The 18,322-nt window shown below is 38.6% G+C and overlaps 1 protein-coding gene across 3 annotated transcripts in view; it reads left to right on the forward strand.

Moving 5' to 3' along the window:
• The window catches only part of PDSS2 (decaprenyl diphosphate synthase subunit 2), a 267,411-nt gene that overhangs the window by 157,201 nt on the left and 91,888 nt on the right, over nt 1–18,322 (forward strand). For all 3 annotated transcript variants that reach the window (XM_032408135.1, XM_032408134.1, XM_032408133.1), the window contains exon 4: nt 7,320–7,394. In XM_032408135.1, the coding sequence (XP_032264026.1) occupies nt 7,320–7,394 (75 nt within the window). The remainder of the gene's footprint in view (nt 1–7,319; nt 7,395–18,322) is intronic.

An 18,322-nucleotide genomic window follows, 5' to 3' on the forward strand; every position in this document is an offset into this window, starting at 1 on the left:
GCTCAGGTCGTGATGTCAGGGTCCCAGTATCGAGTCCCGCCATTGGGCTCCCTGCTCAGTGGGGAGTCTGCTTCTCCCTCTCCCTCTGCCCCTCCCCCCATTTATGTGCTCTCTCTCACACTCTCTCAAATAAATAAAATCTTTAAAAAAAAAGAAATCCATATTTTGGCATCATCCTTACAATTGTTATGAATAAAAAATGTATACAGCTACACATTTAGGTATTTCTGGTCATGGGGCTTCTTGTTGATACTTCTTACCTAGGTAGATAAACTGAGGCCCAGAGAAGTGGTATGGCTGGCCCAAGGTCATGCAGCTCACCTATGTATTAACCTTCTAAGTGGTCAGTGACAAAGTGATGTCGTTTATCTTTATAAGGTCATAACTAGCTTCATTAGTGCAGTGCCGGGAACATAGTGGGCTATCAGCAAATGTTTATGGAATGAATTAGCCAATATAGTATTAAATTTCAACACTTCATATTCATGCCATTTTCTTGAACTTGTGGTCTGTTTCTTTTAAGTTTTATCAGTTGTGATTTTTAAACATCTCCTTAGTTCACTGAATTTTCAGAGCCCTTTTGACAAATGTTACCAGTAGAGGCCATAAACCAATGTATCAGCTGTTCTAAATTAAAAATTAAGATTATCAATTTGCTTAGTTTTTGCTGCACCTGTCCTGCTGGTTGTGCCATTTCTCTCTCTGCTCTTCGCCCTTAGCCAGGAAGAACTTCCAGCTCGCTAGAACAGATTGCTATCCCTCCCACAAATAAGCACGGTCTTACACATTTGGCAGCATTGAAAAGGCTCGTTTCAAAAAGCCTAGTTAGAAGCTTCCTCCAGAACTCCTGTGAGTTAGTGGTGTGTTTATTACAACAGACCTTTCATCATTGTCTTCATTAAACCTGGTCCTTGTCTCATAGGAAGGAGTGGAGAGAACCATTCTTGCTTAGACTTCATCAATGGCTTTATTAAAGCTACTCATTTGTATTAATCAGCATGCAGATGAGGGCTCATCTGGGTTGTTTGTGCCCAGGTGGTGGGTGAGTAGATTTACCCCTTATTTGGCCACTGCGCTGCTCCCTGTGTTCTTCAGAGGTTGCTTCTCCACTGAGGCTGCCAGCCTGAAAGCGCTGGCTGAGCACTGGGGACTGAATCCACCTGGAACAAAGTCGTTTGCTTAAACCCAGTTTGTAAATGATAAAGTGCTTTACAAATGTTAGATGTTATTATTGGTCTCTGTGGGAGAGCGCTACTCCTTCACCAGTTCCTCTACCTCACCTTGGTGATGTAAGTAAATCTTTCCATCTTTAAATGCGTTTCTCAAATGTTTCATTTGTATGAAGAGGAACTAAAGAAAGAGTGAAGCTCACTGCCCTGGTTACTATTAGCAGGCTCTTCGGCATCCTTTCTCTATAGAAGTGCTTCTCTGTAAGACATTTTTACTGACAATATAGTTTTTGTGGCTTAAAAAAAATCTTGACTATATCCCTTCAAATATCGAAGCTCTTTGGAAAGGACATATTTATGCTAAATCTCTTTTGTTCCTCCCAAGATGTATATGGGAATTAATTCTTCCCCAAGGGCAGTTTACCTTTGCTACTGCTTCATGCATTGCTGTTTCTTCCTGGAGGTGGGGGAGGGGGTGCAATAAATTTGTGTGTAATTAATGCCATCAGCACTGCAGATGCGTGCACACACATGACTGCTTCCTTTGCTAGCAGCTGTTAAGAGTAGTAAAGGCTGAGGGGCTGTGTGTTCATTTGCCTCCTAAATAGAGTGATGGATCACACGTTGTCTTGTCATTCCACAGTGTAGTAAAAACTGTCATTAAAATAACCCTTTCGGCGCAAGTTTTTGAAAGATGATTATAAATCTGTAATAGCCTCCACAGTCTCTATATACCAAACAAGTTAAGTACATAACAACCTTTTTTAAGTGAGTTAAAATACAACTCTACTACCTTACTGTGTCAACTCAGATAGGTTATGCTGGCTTGAGCTTTCACTGAGCCACATTAGTTGATAGTTAACATTTTCCTAAAGATATAGCTGTATTTTACTTATAATTTGGGACAGGCGATCTTTGCTCCTATCAAGTGGTCTGGTTTACTAGTTAACCATCTACAACTCAGTTCAGACTCTTCCGTTTGTGAAATGCTAACTGACAGTACTCCTCGATCACATTCATTGAGAGAGGCACAACTTGTCCGCACAGAATGCTTACCACCACTTATTGATCTTATTTTTGCTAATCTGAGGACTATTGATTGATCAATATATTCCAGAAATCAGTTTGTGGACACAGCTTAGGAAGGCTCTCCGAGACAAAAAGCAGAGCATGTTCCTAAGTCCCCACCCCAGCCCATGGCAATAGGTTTATTGTTTTACCCGACCATAAAAGCAGTACAATAAAAGGCAGAAAATGTAGTACATTGTAAATTTAAGCCATTATTAAGTTTAGCAATTATAAATTTAAGCAGTTCGGAAAAGTTGAAAGAGAACATTTTTTATTTTATTTTTTTAAAGATTTTATTTATTTATTTGACAGAGAGCACAAGTAAGCAGAGCGGCAGGCAGAGGGAGAAGGAGAAGCAGGCTTCCCACTGAGCAGGGAGCCCGATGCGGGGCTCAATCCCAGGACCGTGGGATCATGACCTGAGCCAAAGGCAGACGCTTAACGGACTGAGCCACCCAGGCGCCCCGAAAAAGAACATTTTTTAATTAAAAATCATCCAGGAGCTTACCACTAACACATTATCATTCTTATTAATGTTTTGTTGTCCTTTCAGACTTTTTTCTCGGCATATATAAACACATAGATTGACCTCATTTTGTTTTAAAAATTCCTATCGTGCTATTCTGTTTTGTAGCCAGCTTTTTTCTTTTCCTTAAGACATTACAGATATCTTTGTATAGCAGTGTGAGGATGTTATTTGGTCATTGTTCTCTTACCGTCCCTACTTCTCCCAATTCCTATTTTCTATGATAAGAATTTTAGTCAGCTCAGGGCATATCACCACAACGCCTCTTGTGAGTGCATATGTATTGCTTTTGCTTTTCAGTTAAGAAAAATCTTTGAATTGTAGTGACCCTTGCCAAAAGATAAAGAATGAAGCAATTACATATTCCCCTGAGACTGATGAAATTTGTCCTCTAACCGTTTAAGAAATTCATTCCATCAATTACACCTCAGTAAAATAATAATAATAAATTCCGTACAAGGTGGCCCAAGAAGCCAGCTCAGAACATTGACAGTCTGAACAGTTACCACTTCTGGCTCGCTGAGATCTAGGGTGTTACTCAGAAGATGGGGGGAAGAGGATACAGCATTGCTGTACAGTCAGATTTCAACAGGACAAATTGGAGAGAAAAGCATTGTTGTACCGCACGTGCAGGTAAGCAATTCTGCCATTCTTGCACCCTCCAGAAATGCAGAAAATAAAGAAACTTACCTCCTATTTGATTACTCTCTAGACAGCTAAAGTAAACTTTACATTAATGGTGACAGATTCTCTTCAGCGTGTTCTACGTATTTACTCAGTAGAGAGGAAGCGATGCAGCCAACTAGAGCCATTATTTGTTTGACTCAACTTTGCACTTAAACCTGATATCATTCTAAATCCGATAGTATAAATTCTTCCCAAGCATTAGAGCCATTCAAGACCCAGAACTCAGCAATGTTGACCTTTAATTGACCCGTGGAGGACGTTTTTGTAAGCTGGTGGGGTGGCTACCAGTTATAATGGTTTAAAAAACAGAAATGGTTCAGAAAATGGAAATTGTTTCCATTATATATCATTATGATTCCAGGTATTGAAACCAAGGGGGACTGGGTGCACTTTCACAAAGTAATCAGAGTTCAGATAGAAAGGTCCATGTGAAGAGAACAGATAAAAATAATAATCTGGGGGCGCCTGGGTTAAGCGTCTGCCTTCGTCTCAGGTCATGATCCCGGGGTCCTGGGATTGAGCCCCACATCGGGCTCCCTGCTCAGTGGGAAGCCTGCTTCTCCCTCTCCCCTCCCCCTGCTTATGTTAGATCTCTCGCTGTGTCTCTCTCAAATAAAGAAATAAAATCTTAAAAAATAATAAAAGTCTGAGCAGAAATGACTCTTCAAAGTTTACAAAAAAGCAGTTTTCAAATTTACATGCCAAATTATAAATACTAAGATTTGCATTTCTAGAAGCTCGGAATCAGAATCGGAAGGGACCTTAAAAAGTTATGTTTTGCAACTTCCCTCATTTTTATATTTGAGAAAACCCCAAACTCAGAGAAATTAATCGGTTTGCACCAGATCTCACAATGGAATTAGTAGTAAGCCTTGAAGTAGAATCTAGATCCCCTGGCTCCTAATGCTCTGCTCTGTTTCATTACAGTCCTCTAATTTGTTGGGCTCCCAAGAGTGGCTAACACTGACGCTCTTTTAGTCTATCTTCTTTTTGTAGTAGAAAGTATTTGTGAGGCGCCTGGGTGGCTCAGATAGTTAAACGTCTGCCTTCGGCTCAGGTCATGATCTCCGGGTCCTGGGATTGAGCCCCACGTCAGGCTCCCAGCTCAGCGGGGAGTCTGCTTCTCCCTCTCCCTCTTCCTCTCCCCCCGCTCCTGCTCTCTCCTCTCTCTCTATCGCAAATGAATAAATAAAATCTAAAAGAAAGAAAGAAAGAATTTGCTTGTCCCCCCTGGGCCTGAGGAACAGAAGTCCTAATCTTATCTAGAGCACCAAGAAGTGGGGGACTTGGCCCCTTAGTCCCAGGAGATCTGGCAATTAGGCTTCTGGATTCTCTGGCTGCCACTAACCTTGCTACCATTTGGTTGCTGGAACAAATCACTCCACAAGAATCTGAGGGAGAAAAGTATCATTAAGCAGGTGTTTTCTGGGGCTCCTGGGTGTCTCAGTCAGTTAAGTGTCTGCCTTCGGCTCAGGTCATGATCCCAGGGTCTTGGGATCAAGCCCTGCATCGGACTCTGCTCAGTGGGGAGCCTGCTTCTCCCTCTCCCTCTGCCTACTTTGCTCTCTGTCAAATAAATAAATAAAAATCTTAAAAAAAAAAAAAAGCACGTGCTTTCTTATATTTAAGTACATCATGTGTCAAAACAGGTGAATGCCTATGTTAGTAAGCCATATATTGAAAAAGGTTCAGATCATTAAGTGGTCTTGTTAAAGTATGTGTAGCTGGTAGTCCTGTGGTCTTTCTAGAAATATTACAGCTTTACAGGAGGATGATAAACACATCTCTCTTTTGTATAATTTTAAAAGTAAAGTCAGCATTTCAAGTAATGGAAAGAGATTTACGTGTACACCGAGTAAGTCACCCATACCTGGGAAACATTCAGCTCCCCTAGGCTATTCCTGCTTTTCATAATTTCTTACCTTCCTCGACTTGTTAACCCAAGGAAGTCCAAAGCTTTTTCCTCAGTGATCGTCATTGGCTTTGGAGGTGTATCCTGCTCAAATAAGTAAGGCTTATTTGGAAGTATGGGTCATTTATAAATGATGAACTTGTAAGTGCAGGTCTGTCTATATTTGCTAATTACATTAAAGAGAAAAAGAGTGAGAGAATAAAATGTTTCCGTTGCTTCTGCCTGGTCAGGAATTTCAAGGAAGTAAAGGCATAGTCTAGTTATCCAGAGCCATTGTTAAAAGTTCATGCCATCATTTTGACATTGAGTGTTGGACTTTCTCTTTATAAATCCCTCTTCACTTTACCAGTGCTGGTCTCAGAGCTCAAACTGTTTCAAAACCATAACATTTCTTAGTGAGTGATTGATCTGTATTACGTGTCCAGCCATCAGGGGGATCTTGGGATGTTGCTTGTATAAACTGTAATCCAATCTGATGCTGTGCATTTAGTTACAATCTTTCATAGACCTATTGGCGATACTCTATCCTCCTGGATTTGGGAATAGGGCTTATCTGATACCTTCAGGGGAAAAAAATCCATTCATTTTCTTTCTTCCCCACTTAAATAACTCAACACATCTGGTAACACTGTAGGATCATTGTCCTTCTAGTTCCTCTACAGCTCATATTGCTACAATATTTCTTAAGTATTTGGTTACCTAAAGGGCAATGTGATTAAAAAAAAAAAAAGACTTTGTATAGGTCTTACAAATTAACCCATCTGCAGAGCTAGAAAAAAAATGCCTTTAATCAGCAAAATTTCCATATCAGCAACCTTGTCTGTGTTATACAGTATGAATGTAAACATAAATTTGGAGATAAATGACCATGTGTTAAAATTTTAAAGCAAGTCTTCCCACAAATTAATATAATTTGCCTCTAAGAAAATGTTTATTAAATCTAGGGTACCTGAGATTAAAGTATCTTGTTGTTTGGGTCTGTATCCTTTGGCTTAATAATGTCTTCAGTTACAAGAATGATAAAAGCTGAAACAGAATCCTTTAATTCAATCAGAATGGAGCTAAATTTTAGGAAGCAGAGAGTGGGAATCAGATACGGGAACTGCATAATATAGGAAGCTAAACATACAAGATATTAAGACTTCATAAGAAGCGATTGGGGCTGCTTTAGGAATTCCTGTTTGAAACGACTGCATTGAACATTAGAGCAAATACCACTATTCTATTCTCCCGAATTAAGGTGGTTTATGCAAACAACTCTAAATTGTACAGTAGTTCCAAAGAGACTGTTTTCTGCTTGTTTTACATTCTGGAACAAGTTCAAAGCTTTTGATTTTGCTTGATTTTTTTTTTAATAGCCTGAGCCTTGGAAATAATACAGATTTGATGAATATGATTTCACTATTGCAGTTCTGTAAAAATTTTCAGTGTTTATGGTACATTTGACCCAGGGGCCCTACACCAAATATAGCCACAGTGCATTTTAAGTACAACAGAATGAACACATTTGAAAGGTTAACCATTCTTTTGCTTTTGCTTTTCTTTCTGTATTAAGTATGAAAATTAGCATTGTAATGACTCCCAGAATGGAGATATTGAAAAAGTATCCACCTGACAGAAATAAACATACAGAAAATAAATTGAATTAAGATTTCATTAGGTATCTGAAATTTAAGCTTATGTTCAGAATGGCTATTACTGGATTTTCATGTATATTAAGTTCAATGCTATGCTTGTAAGATTTTTTTTTTTCTTGAATTATGCCTGAAAAAAAATTGGATCACAGCTCTAATATCCAGGTGGGCAAAGCCATTTGCCAGGATCTTTGTATATAACCCCATTTTATCCATCAAGCACAAATATTGCCTTGCTACTAAGCCTTCTGAGGCATTCTGAGGTAGAAATGGGGGCAAAAATTGTATAACTGTTTCTCTTAATGTTTTTTATTGTTTTTTAGGTCGTGGAACTTTTAGCAAGTGCTCTTATGGACTTGGTACAAGGAGTATACCATGAAAATTCTACTTCAGCAAAGGTAAGGATTTGGTATTCATTCTAAAATGTTGAGTTAAAAACCCTCATGGCGAAACTAGAAATGATGAGCGAAAATGTCCTTCTTGTTTTGTGTTTAAATTGTACGTGACATTTTTTTTAGATTAGTGTTTTGGCTACAAATTCATGGCCATACGCTTAGTACATCGCAGATTTGGCCAATTAAAACAACCTCTTATCCTCTGGCTGGATTCACAGTCTGTTCAGTGTGCAGCAGCCCAGTAGACTCCAGGATGCGGCTGGCTGGCTGGTAGCACTGTCACCGGGCAGGCAGGCTAGACAGGCAGCCTGCGCTGAGGTGGCTGGGCCTGGCCTCGCCCCCAGAGGAAGGGGCCTCCCACGTCCCCGCAGAGTGGACCTGGTCTGAAGAAGACGACTTCTGGGGGGCATGAGGCAGGACGGTCTTTTATATCCAAGATCCAGAATTTACTGCATTATTAAATTCTCTGTGATAAGAAGTGGGATGGTTGTGCAATTGGATCATTTTGATTAATTATATAGATCTAGAATTAAGGGTTTTTGACTCATTTAACAGGACATCTTATGGGTTAGGTTTTATTTCTTTAAAATGCAGTTACTTCATTTCAGTAGGATATTGAATGTGAAGCAATTGCCTCATTGACCACCACCATCATTTACCATGGTATATACTGTTATACGGGATTCCTATCTTAGTGTTTCATTATTCTAACTTCTTTAGCATCTGTATTAGCAAGATTTCACCCTCTGCAACTTAGAGAAAATATGCACGTGTGCACATCTTAGGCTTTTTGACATTTCCATTTGAAAAAAGAAAGATTTTACTGGAAATGAAACATAGGGCATGAGCAACTTGGGTAAGAAATTTAGAAGTATAACCCAGGGACTCTGGATGGTTCAGAGAATGGTAAGTAAAATATGAAGAATTGTACCTTGAACGTCTGCTAACATTTGGTTCAAGGAACCACAGTTCCCAGTAGGCATATCTAGCTTCACCTAAGCAGCATAGTGCTATGTGGGGGCCTAACAGGATATACGACCACAGTGGGTCCCCCTTTGTTGCATTTTTCAAAAACCTAGCGAACTTCACTACCATAGCTAAGGGTGAATAGCAGACTGTAGAATGGAGGATTCCTGGTCTAGTTCCACTCGTAAGAAGTTGCCTCATATAGGGTATAATGAAGATGGTGAGAGCTGAGCACATAACACCATGGTAAGTAATTCATCTGTGTTGCTTCATTTCATCTTCACAGAAATCCTGCCAGCAGATACTACTGCTTCCCCATTTCCCCATTTTACATATGTGAAAACTGAGGTTTAGAAAAGATTAAATATTTGCCCACAGTCATACCACTTGTTAGTTGAGATTTGAACTTCAGAGCTCAGACTCTTCACCTCTTACTTTTTGCCTCTATACGTTAATGAAACCCGATTTGTTAGCCTCCCTGTGCCATAGCTGAGATCCCACCATGTATGATGATTATAGTGACCTCTTCTGGTGGTTGAAGCATTGCTCTCCCCTGGGATAGTTCCAAGATGTTCAACTTAGGTCCATGTAAGGTATTAATAGTTGACAGTTAAGTAACAATTTTTAGACAAAAGTGTTATTACTGGTTTTAGGGTTCTTGATTTATTACTTATTCGCTCTTACTCTTTGTCCACTATAATTAGCCTAATTTGTTAATAATTTTGTGAACAGGGGCACCTGGGTGGCTGTCGGTTGGGCCGCTGCCTTCGGCTCAGGTCATGATCCCAGGGTCCTGGGATCGAGCCCCACATCGGGCTCCCTGCTCAGCGGGGAACCTGCTTCTCCCTCTCCCTCTGCCTGCCTCTCTGCCTACTTGTTCTCTCTCTCTCTCTGTCAAATAAATAAATAAAATCTTTAAATAATAATAATAATGTTGTGAACATTTGTTAAGTACTTTCTATATGTCAGGCAGACCTCACAACAACAATAATAAATGCTTAGATAGCACTTTATCGTGTGCTCATACTCTCTTTCTCTCCAATCACCCATGACAAGGGTGACATGTGTTGGTATGCCCATATTACAGAGGAAAAGCCTGAAATTCAGGGATGACAAATGGCAGGAAAGCAGAGTGTCTGGAAACTATTTGTTGATGCATGTTTCACAGTGACATGATCTGAACCCAGGTTTTTTGACTCCCAAGTCCCACATAATCTGTTTCTTCCTGGGAGAGAGAAAAGAGGAAGCGACAAAAGTCTTTGAAGGCCTGTTGATCATACGTGCACTGCCCCTTAGCAAGCACTAATTGCTGACTTTGATTAGCTGGTTTCACTCGGAAGAATCTGTAGCACTGCTTTGTTCATCTGCCCTCTTTCCCTACCATCCCCTCAAACACAGCCCTTTAAAGCTCTAGAGACCTTCTTTAAGCAATTACGTTTCTGAATATAGCCAAACCATTTAAAGAGCTGTTTTGGTTTTGTGTTTTTTCTGTTGTGTTTTGTTTTATAACGGAAGCAGAATGCATAGTTGAACCGAAGCTGCGGGAGAGCTTCTCGATGCCTCCGTTTGTGCCCCAGGTCCAATTTCGGTTAACCACATTTCCCTTCCTAACCAGAAAAATTCTGGCTTTTTTCCCCCTCCTCTTAAGTGTGCTGGCCATTGCGATGGCAGTTCAGAATTTGGGTTTTCGGACTTGGCCCAGAACTCACTTCAGAGGCAGAGAGAGCACTGCCCCACATGGAGAGCCTTCAAGGTTTTCCTGTTCTGGCTCGATTGGGAAGCAGCCGCAAGTGGAGGTCATGTGGGAAGTGAGTGGCACAACCTCAGTAGCCGTGGGCCAATTCGGCACACAAAAGAATTGCTTTGTGATTTAAAATCAGCTGCAAACCATTTCATCTCCCTAGGGAGAAGAGAACACAATAGCAGTCTGTTTTCTATATGGCTACTTAATGCAGTGATGGAGAACCTGGGTAGTACAAAAATAGCTTTCTGTGGAGTCGTAGCTCTGTGACCAGGGTAGATGCTTGAAAAGCAAATGGAGGGGAATTATAACTGAACATGTTCAAAACCACCTTCTCCAGAAGGAGTTTGTAGAGTAATTACCTAATCCTCCTTTAAACTATTAAAATTGAGGTGACTTGTGTCAGGAATACTTGACAGGTCATAGGTAAATTGTGATCATGTAAACATTCGAAGTAATTTTGGAAATTCATCCTTTGTTCTAGCCATTGAAAAATAACATTTTTGGGGTGCCTGGGTGGCTCAGTTGTTAAGTGTCTGCCTTCGACTCAGGCCATGATCCCAGGGTCCTGGGATCGAGCCCCACATCGAGCTCCCTGCTCGGCAGGGGGCCTGCTTCTCCCTCTCCCGCTCCCTCTGCTTGTGTTCCCTTTCTCGCTGTGTCTCTCTCTGTTGGGTAAATAAATAAGATCTTTAAAAAAAGGAAAAGAAAAATAGTGTTTTTATTTTTGTGTTTGCTAGTGTGTGAGCCATTTTTTCCTTGTGCTTTCTTTAGTGTTTGTAATTTTTCCCCTCCCTCTACCTGTTTTTGTTGTTGTTAGCTAATTGAAAAAAAGCAGATTAAATAGAAAAATTGCCTTTTAAATGCAGTGGTTGTTTACCATTCTCAGAATTCCCCAGTCAAGTTCTGCCTTGTACATTGTATTCATGTTGCTCACTGTACCCACTAAATATTTTACACAGACCTTTATATCTAAAATCTTTTTAACGTAATTATCTTATACCTTGTTTCTAATTAGAAAAGTATCTGCATGTTCATTAAATAAAAAATTGAAAGCACAGTAAAAGGTCAAGAGGAAAATAAAAATTATTTTATATAAGCCATTCCCCAGAAATGAATCATGATTATACTTCACTGTATTTCCTTCTAGATTTCATTCTGTATTTCTCCCATTTTAGAGTTATTATTCTATAAAAGTTTTTGTTCTGATTTATTCCCCAGGATTTGTTATTAAAAGTCTTCAAAATTGTTATTAAAAGTCTTCAAAATTGTCAGTTAAGCATCTGCCTTCAGCTCAGGTCATGATCCCAGGGTCCTGGGATGGAGTCCTGCATCGGGCTCCCTGCTCAGCGGGAAGCCTGCTTCTCCCTCTCCCTCTGCCTGCCGCTCCCCCTGCTTGTGCTCTCTCTCTGACAAATAAAATCTTTAAAAAATAAAAATAAAATAAAAGTCTTCAAAATTTAATTTTAATAGCTATTTAATATTTCTCCCTACTACTATACTATAATTTACTGAACCATTCCACAATTTTTAGATACCGTTTTCTTTTTTTTCATGACTTTATTTTTTTTTTTAAAGATTTTATTTATTTATTTGACAGAGAGAGAGAGAGAGGGAACACAAGAAAGGGGAAAGGGAGTGGGAGAGGGAGAAGCAGCCTGATGCGGGTGGGGCTCAGTCTGGGACCATGACCTGAGCCAAAGGCAGACGTTTAATGACTGAGCCACCCAGGTGCCCCTTTTTTCATGAATTTAAACAATACTGTGATGAACTTAGTGTATATAACTCTGCCCTATTTCACACAATTTGCTAAAAAAAATCTGAAAGTAAGATTTTTTTTTAATCAACAGTAAGAATATTTTCAGTATATTCCTATGCAGAAAAAGTTTGCTATCCTTAGAAAAGCCTGCTTATGTGGCTCAGTCAGTTAAGCATCCAACTTGATTTCAGGTCAGGTCATGATCTCAGAGTCGTGGGATGGAACTCCGAGTTGGGCTTGTGCTCAGGGGTGAGCCTGCTTGAGATTCTCTCCCTCCCTCTCCCTTTGCCCCTCCCCCCTAAAATAAATAAATTCTTTAAAAAAAAAAAAAGGAAAGCCTGCTTATAAGCTTGGCCCTTGGCTGGCATCTGGGAACTTGGATTTTAGGAGTGTCTCTACCGTCATCTAACTGATAAGTGAGGCTCACTGTGCCCAAACTGTTTCTGCAAACAATGTGGTTTATTTTGAATACCTGCTTTCCTTCTGGGAGTCTGGAATTTTGGTATATGCTAGACAGGGGGTGACCAACCCCTACGAAAAAAGTGAGCGCTGAGTCTCCAATGAATTTCCCTGGTAGACAGCATTTCATATATGTTATCACATGTGCTAATTCTTGGAGGAATCACTCATATCCTGTGTGACTCCACTGGTAGAGGATTCTTAGAAACTGGTGCCCAGCTTCCTGTGGACTTCATCTCATGTACCTTTTTCCCTTTCCTGGTTTTGCTTTGTATCCTTTTGCTGTAGTAAACTGTGAGTTTGACTATATGTTGAGTCCTGTGAGTCCTCCTAACAAGGCATCAAACCTTGGGGTGGTCTTAGAGACCCCTACACACTCTTTTTCTGATTCTGTATTTATTTCCCACCTGCTGCTATTCCTTCTTTGAGAATCCAGTTAAGGTCCTCTACAACACTCATTCTGGTGTTGAAATGGGGAACAGCACACCTGTTTCCTATCTTCAGAGATTCTGCTCATGTTGGCTTGGCTCCAGTCTCAGGAAAGTGAGAGGGTTTTAAAGAGGATCCAGTTCTCTTGGAAAAGAACTGGTTTTAACAGAGTCACTAAAATTACAAAGATCCATTCTATTTTTTTCCAAGCATATATTATACTTTCAGTAGATTATTCTCTTAAGAGAAGTAGGAAAGGGGCACCTGGGTGGCATAGTTGGTTGAGCGTCTGACTCTTGGTTTCGGCTTAGGTCATGGTCTCAAGGTTGTGAAATTGAGCCCCCCATTGGGCTCCACACTCAGCATGGAGTCTGCTTGGGATTCTCTCTTTCCCTCTCCCTCTGCCCCTCCAGCTTGTGTTCTCTCTCACTTTCTCAAATAAATAAATCTCTAAAAAAAAGAGAGAGAGAGAAGTAGGAAAGATAACTTCTCTCCATTTATTGTTTTTTTTTTATGCTTATCTTCCTTTAGTCCCTTAGCAGCTTTCAAATAAAATATAAAAATAAGATAATTCAGTCCACCAGGAAGGTATAGATTAGCTCCTACCTGCAAAGCCCAATGCCACCTTCTAAAATACAATAAAAAGATGAGCAAGATGAGTTTTGTCCATTGAAAAACATAACAGGAGGAAAATGTGAACAAAAAGTCACATCTGGTTGTGGAAATCAGAAAAGACATCAAGGAGAATGTGATATATGCAGTGGACATTTAAGGATGGGAAGGATGTCTATTGATGGAGAAGGATGGCTTTCCAGGCAGAAGAAACAGCATGATCAAAAGTCAGGAGGCATATTTAAGATCAGGGCTTCATCCATGTTAGAATAAAGGAATCATAAGAATACTGGAAAGGTAGCTTTTGCCACATGCTTGAAGACTTGCAATGCCAGATATAAAGCTAAAACCAGATTTTAGTACTTGAGATAAGAGAGGGATTGAAGATTTTTAAACAAAGGAATTACATGATCAAATAAAGCTAATTCGTCAGTGGTCATTATGATGATTTACGGGAGATTAGAGGTATATGAAAAGAATTGGAAAGCTAATATAATAAGGGCTAGGGGTATTCTTCCTCCACTTTAACATAGTTAGCCCTTCTTGGTATTCATACCTACATCAATATCACCTTTTCAGAGACGAGCCTCCCACCCAATCCAAAGTAGCCACCCTACTTAATTCCCTTTATCTTATTAACACAGTTGTAACCATTTGATATTTTTCTTATGGTTTCTCCAACAAGCATATAAGCCCTATGGGAGGTGGGATTTTGTTTACCATTGTATTCCCAATACCAGAACAGTGCCTAACACAGTAGTAGTAGCCCAAAAATAGTTGTTAAATAAATGATATAGCTTTATTGATGTACAGTAAACTACAAATATTTAAATTGCACAATCTGTTTTGATATATGTGTGCACCAGTGAAAATATCATCACAATCAATATAATAAACATATCCATTACTCCAAAAACCAGGCTTGCTTACTGCTTGCTATAAAAGCAGTAATCCCCAAAATTCAGTGGCTTTTTTTTTAGCTGTAACACACATCTACTAAAGCATAGCTTCCATCTGAGCCCACATTGTTGCCCCTACAGGACTTGGGACCAAGGGTAGCCAACACAAATATGCTGATGTACATGCTTCTTGTGCCATGAATAATAAAGGCCGTTGTCTCTGATCCAGGAGTCTTGTGTCTTCTCTTAGCATCCCTAAAACAGTCACAGGCTAACTCATTAGTTTGTATATAAGGTAAAGCAAAATCTCAGATCCAACAGTTGGAACTCCCAACAGTGTTGAAGTACTGAGAATGGACATTCTTGCCCTGCTCCTGATGCTGGGAGGAAGACATTCAGTATTTCATCAGTAAGTGTGATGTTAGCTGTAGGTTTTTGTTTTTGTTTTTGTTTATAGAGGCTCTTGATTAGTGAAGAAGTTCCCTTGTATTCCTAGTTTCCTGAGAGTTCTTATCAGGAATTGATGTTAATTTTGACAATTTTTTTTCTACACCTATTGAGGTGATCATATTTTTTTGTTTTTGTTTTCTCTTTTAGGTTTTCTTCTTTTAGTCTATTAATATAGTGAATTAGTTGATTGATTACCAAATGTTAAACCAGCCTTGCATTCCTGGAGTATACCTCATATGATCTTGATGCAGTCTCCTTTTCTTATATTGTTGAATATGATGTGCTAAAATTTTGTTAATCTTTGCATTGATATTATTACAAAATAAATTGCTGGGGAGGAGCAGTGGGAGAGGGATAAGCAGACTCCATGCTGAGCATGGAGCCGAACACGGGGCTCAGTCCCGCAACTGAGATCATGACCTGAGCCACAACCGACAGTCAGACTCCCAACTGACTGAGCCACCCAAGCACCCCTCCTTTTTTATTTTTTGAAATTTTTTTTTGTAAAATTAGTGTTATTTCTTCCTTAATTGTTTGATAGAATTCATTAGTGAAGCCATCAGACCTTTCTTTGTGGGAATGTTGGGTTTGTTTTTTTTTTATTACAAATTTAATGCTTTAAAAACTATTGGACTATTTAGGGTTATGTGTTTCTTTTTGAGTGAACTTCGGTAGTTTATGCCTTATAAAGAAACTGTTTATTTTGTGTAAGTTGTCAGATTTATTAATGTAAAGTTCTTAATAATATCCCCACATTATCCTTTTAATATATGAAGAATTTATAGTGATGTCACTCCTCTCATTTCTGATGCTGGTAGTCGCCCCCCCCCCCCGCCCCCGCCAAGAGGCTTAACAATATTATTGATTTCAAAGGACCAGCTTTTGGTTTCACTGACTTTCTATCTTTTTCACCTTTCTATACTCTTTCTTCTGATTACTTTGGTTTTATTCCCTCTTTTTTTTAAGTTTTTTAAGCTGAAATCATTTATTTAAAACCTGTTTTCTTTTTTTCTTTTTTTAGATTATTTATTTATTTATTTGATACACAGAGAGAGAGAGAGAGAATACAAGCAGGGGGAGTGGGAGAGGGAGAAGCAGGCTCCCCGCTGAGCAGAGAGCCAAACATGAGGCTCGATCCCAGGACCCTGTGATCATGACCCAAGCTGAAGACAGAGGTCTAACCGACTGAACCACCCAGGTGCCCCAAGACTTGTTTTCTTTTCTAATATGACATTTAGTGCAATGAATTTCTCTCTGAGTGCTACTTTAGTAACATCCCACAAATTTCATTGTTTTTAAATTTTCATTCAATTCAAACTACTTACTAATTTCTCTTTTGATTTTTTTTTTTGACTCATAGATTATTTAAAGCCCTTGTTATTTAGTTTCTGAGTGTTTTCAGATTTTTCCAGGTGTCTTTCTGTTATTGATTTATATTATATAAATATATTTATATTGATTTATAATACCATTGTGGTTAGAGAACATATTTTATATTTGAATTATTTTAAATGTATTGTTTTATGACCCAGATATGATCTATCTTGGTAAATGTTCACGCTCTTCTTTATGCGGTGTTATGTAAATATCAGTTAAGTCAGATTGGTTGATAGTGTCATTGAAGTCTTCTATATCTGTAATGGTTTTCATTCAGCTCATTCTCTCAGTTACTAAGAGAAGGGTGTTAAAATCTCTGACTATAATTGTGGATTTTTTTTTATTTCTCCCCATAGTTCTATCAGTTTTTCCATCATGTATTTCAAAGCCCTGCTTTAGGCACATTAACCTTTAGGATCCTTATGTTATTTTGATGATTTGATCGTTTTATCATTATCTTCTTTTAATGACCTTTTTTTTAGTCCTAGTAATATTCTTTATGTTGCTTTTTCTTTTTTCCTGATCTCTACCTTATCTGATACTAATATAACCACTCCAGCTTTCTTTTGATTAAAATTATGGTATATCTTTTCCATCCTGTACTGTTTTTATATTTAAAATGGGCTTCTTATATGCAGCATTTATTTGGATCTTGCTCTTTTATTCAGTCTGACAATCTCTACCTTTTAATTTGTGTGTTTAGATCATTTACATTTGATATGTTTATTGATATGGTTGAGTTTAAGTCTGCTATCTTGTTATTTGTTTGCCATTTATCCCATTTGTTGTTTCTTCCCTTTTCTTCTCTATCTGCCTTCTCTTACATTATTTTTTACAATGCCATTTTGCCTCCTTTTTTACTTGTTAACTACAACTCTTTGCTACATTTTTAGTGGTTACTCTTGAGTTTATAATATGTATCTTTAACTTATCACAGTCTAGTTTCAAGTGATAGTATACTGTTACTTATAGGGTAGGAAGCTTACAAAAGGTTATTTCTACTTCTTCCCTCTCAGGCTTTGTGTTATTCTCATATATTTAACTTCCATATACATTATAAATCTCACAATACCATGTTACTGTGTTTGCTTTAAACATTCAATTATATTTTAAAGGGATTTAAATTTTTTTAAGTCTTTTATATTTATCCCATAGTTAATATCTTCAGTGCTTTTCATTTCTTTCTGTCAATCATCCAGATTTCCATATGGTATTATTTTCCTCCTTCCTAAAAGATTTCTTTCCACATTGCTTATAGTACAGGTCTGCTGGTGATTAATTCTTCCAGCTTTTGTGTCTGAAAAACATCTTTATTTTGACCTTGTTTTTAAGATATGTTCACTGGATATAAAATTCAAGATTGACAAATTTTTTTCTTTCAGTGTTTAAAAGATGTTGCTTCCTTGTCTTCTCACATTGTTTCCAACAAGAAAGTTGCTGCGGTCCTTATTTTTGTTCCTCTGTACATAATGTGTCTAAATTTTCTCATGCTGTTTCTGATTTTCTCTTAGCCATCGGTTTGAGCATTTGAATTATGATGTGCCTTGGTGTCATATTTTTTATGTTTCTTGTGCTTGGGGTTCATTAAGCCTCTTAGATCTGTGAGTTTGTTTTTGTCAAATCTGGGGAAATTTTGGTCATTATTTCTTCAATATTTTTTCTGTCCTCCTCTCTCCTTCTCACAGGGACTCAAATTACTTGTGTAATCGCTTGTTTAATGTTATTCCAGAGCCTACTGATGCTGTATTCTTTTTTTTTTCCCCAGTGTTTTTCTCTTTGCATTTCATTTTAGATAATTTCTATTGGTGTTCATTCAAGTTCACCAATTTATATCTTCCACATTTCTATTTAACATGCTTAGTGTTTCTTCTAGCTCCTAGACCATAGGGACCACAGTTACGAAAACTGTTTTAATATCCCTGTCTACTAATTCTATCATCTGTGTTGTTTCTGAGTTGATTTCAATTGACTGATTTTTCTCATTATGCATTGTGTTTTCCTGCCCCCCCCCTTTTTTTTGCTTGCTTGGTTTTTTTTTTTCCCGTTGTTTTGTTTTTTTTTTTTTTTAAAGATTTTATTTATTTATTTGACAGAGAGAGACACAGTGAGAGAGGGAACACAAGCAGGGGGAGTGGGAGAGGGAGAAGCAGGCTTCCCGTGGAGCAGGGAGCCCAGTGCGGGGCTCGATCCCAGGACCCTGGGATCATGACCTGAGCTGAAGGCAGACGCTTAACAACTG

Source organism: Phoca vitulina, unplaced genomic scaffold (genome assembly GCF_004348235.1).
Source record: "Phoca vitulina isolate PV1807 unplaced genomic scaffold, GSC_HSeal_1.0 scaffold9, whole genome shotgun sequence".
NCBI lineage: Eukaryota > Metazoa > Chordata > Mammalia > Carnivora > Phocidae > Phoca > Phoca vitulina.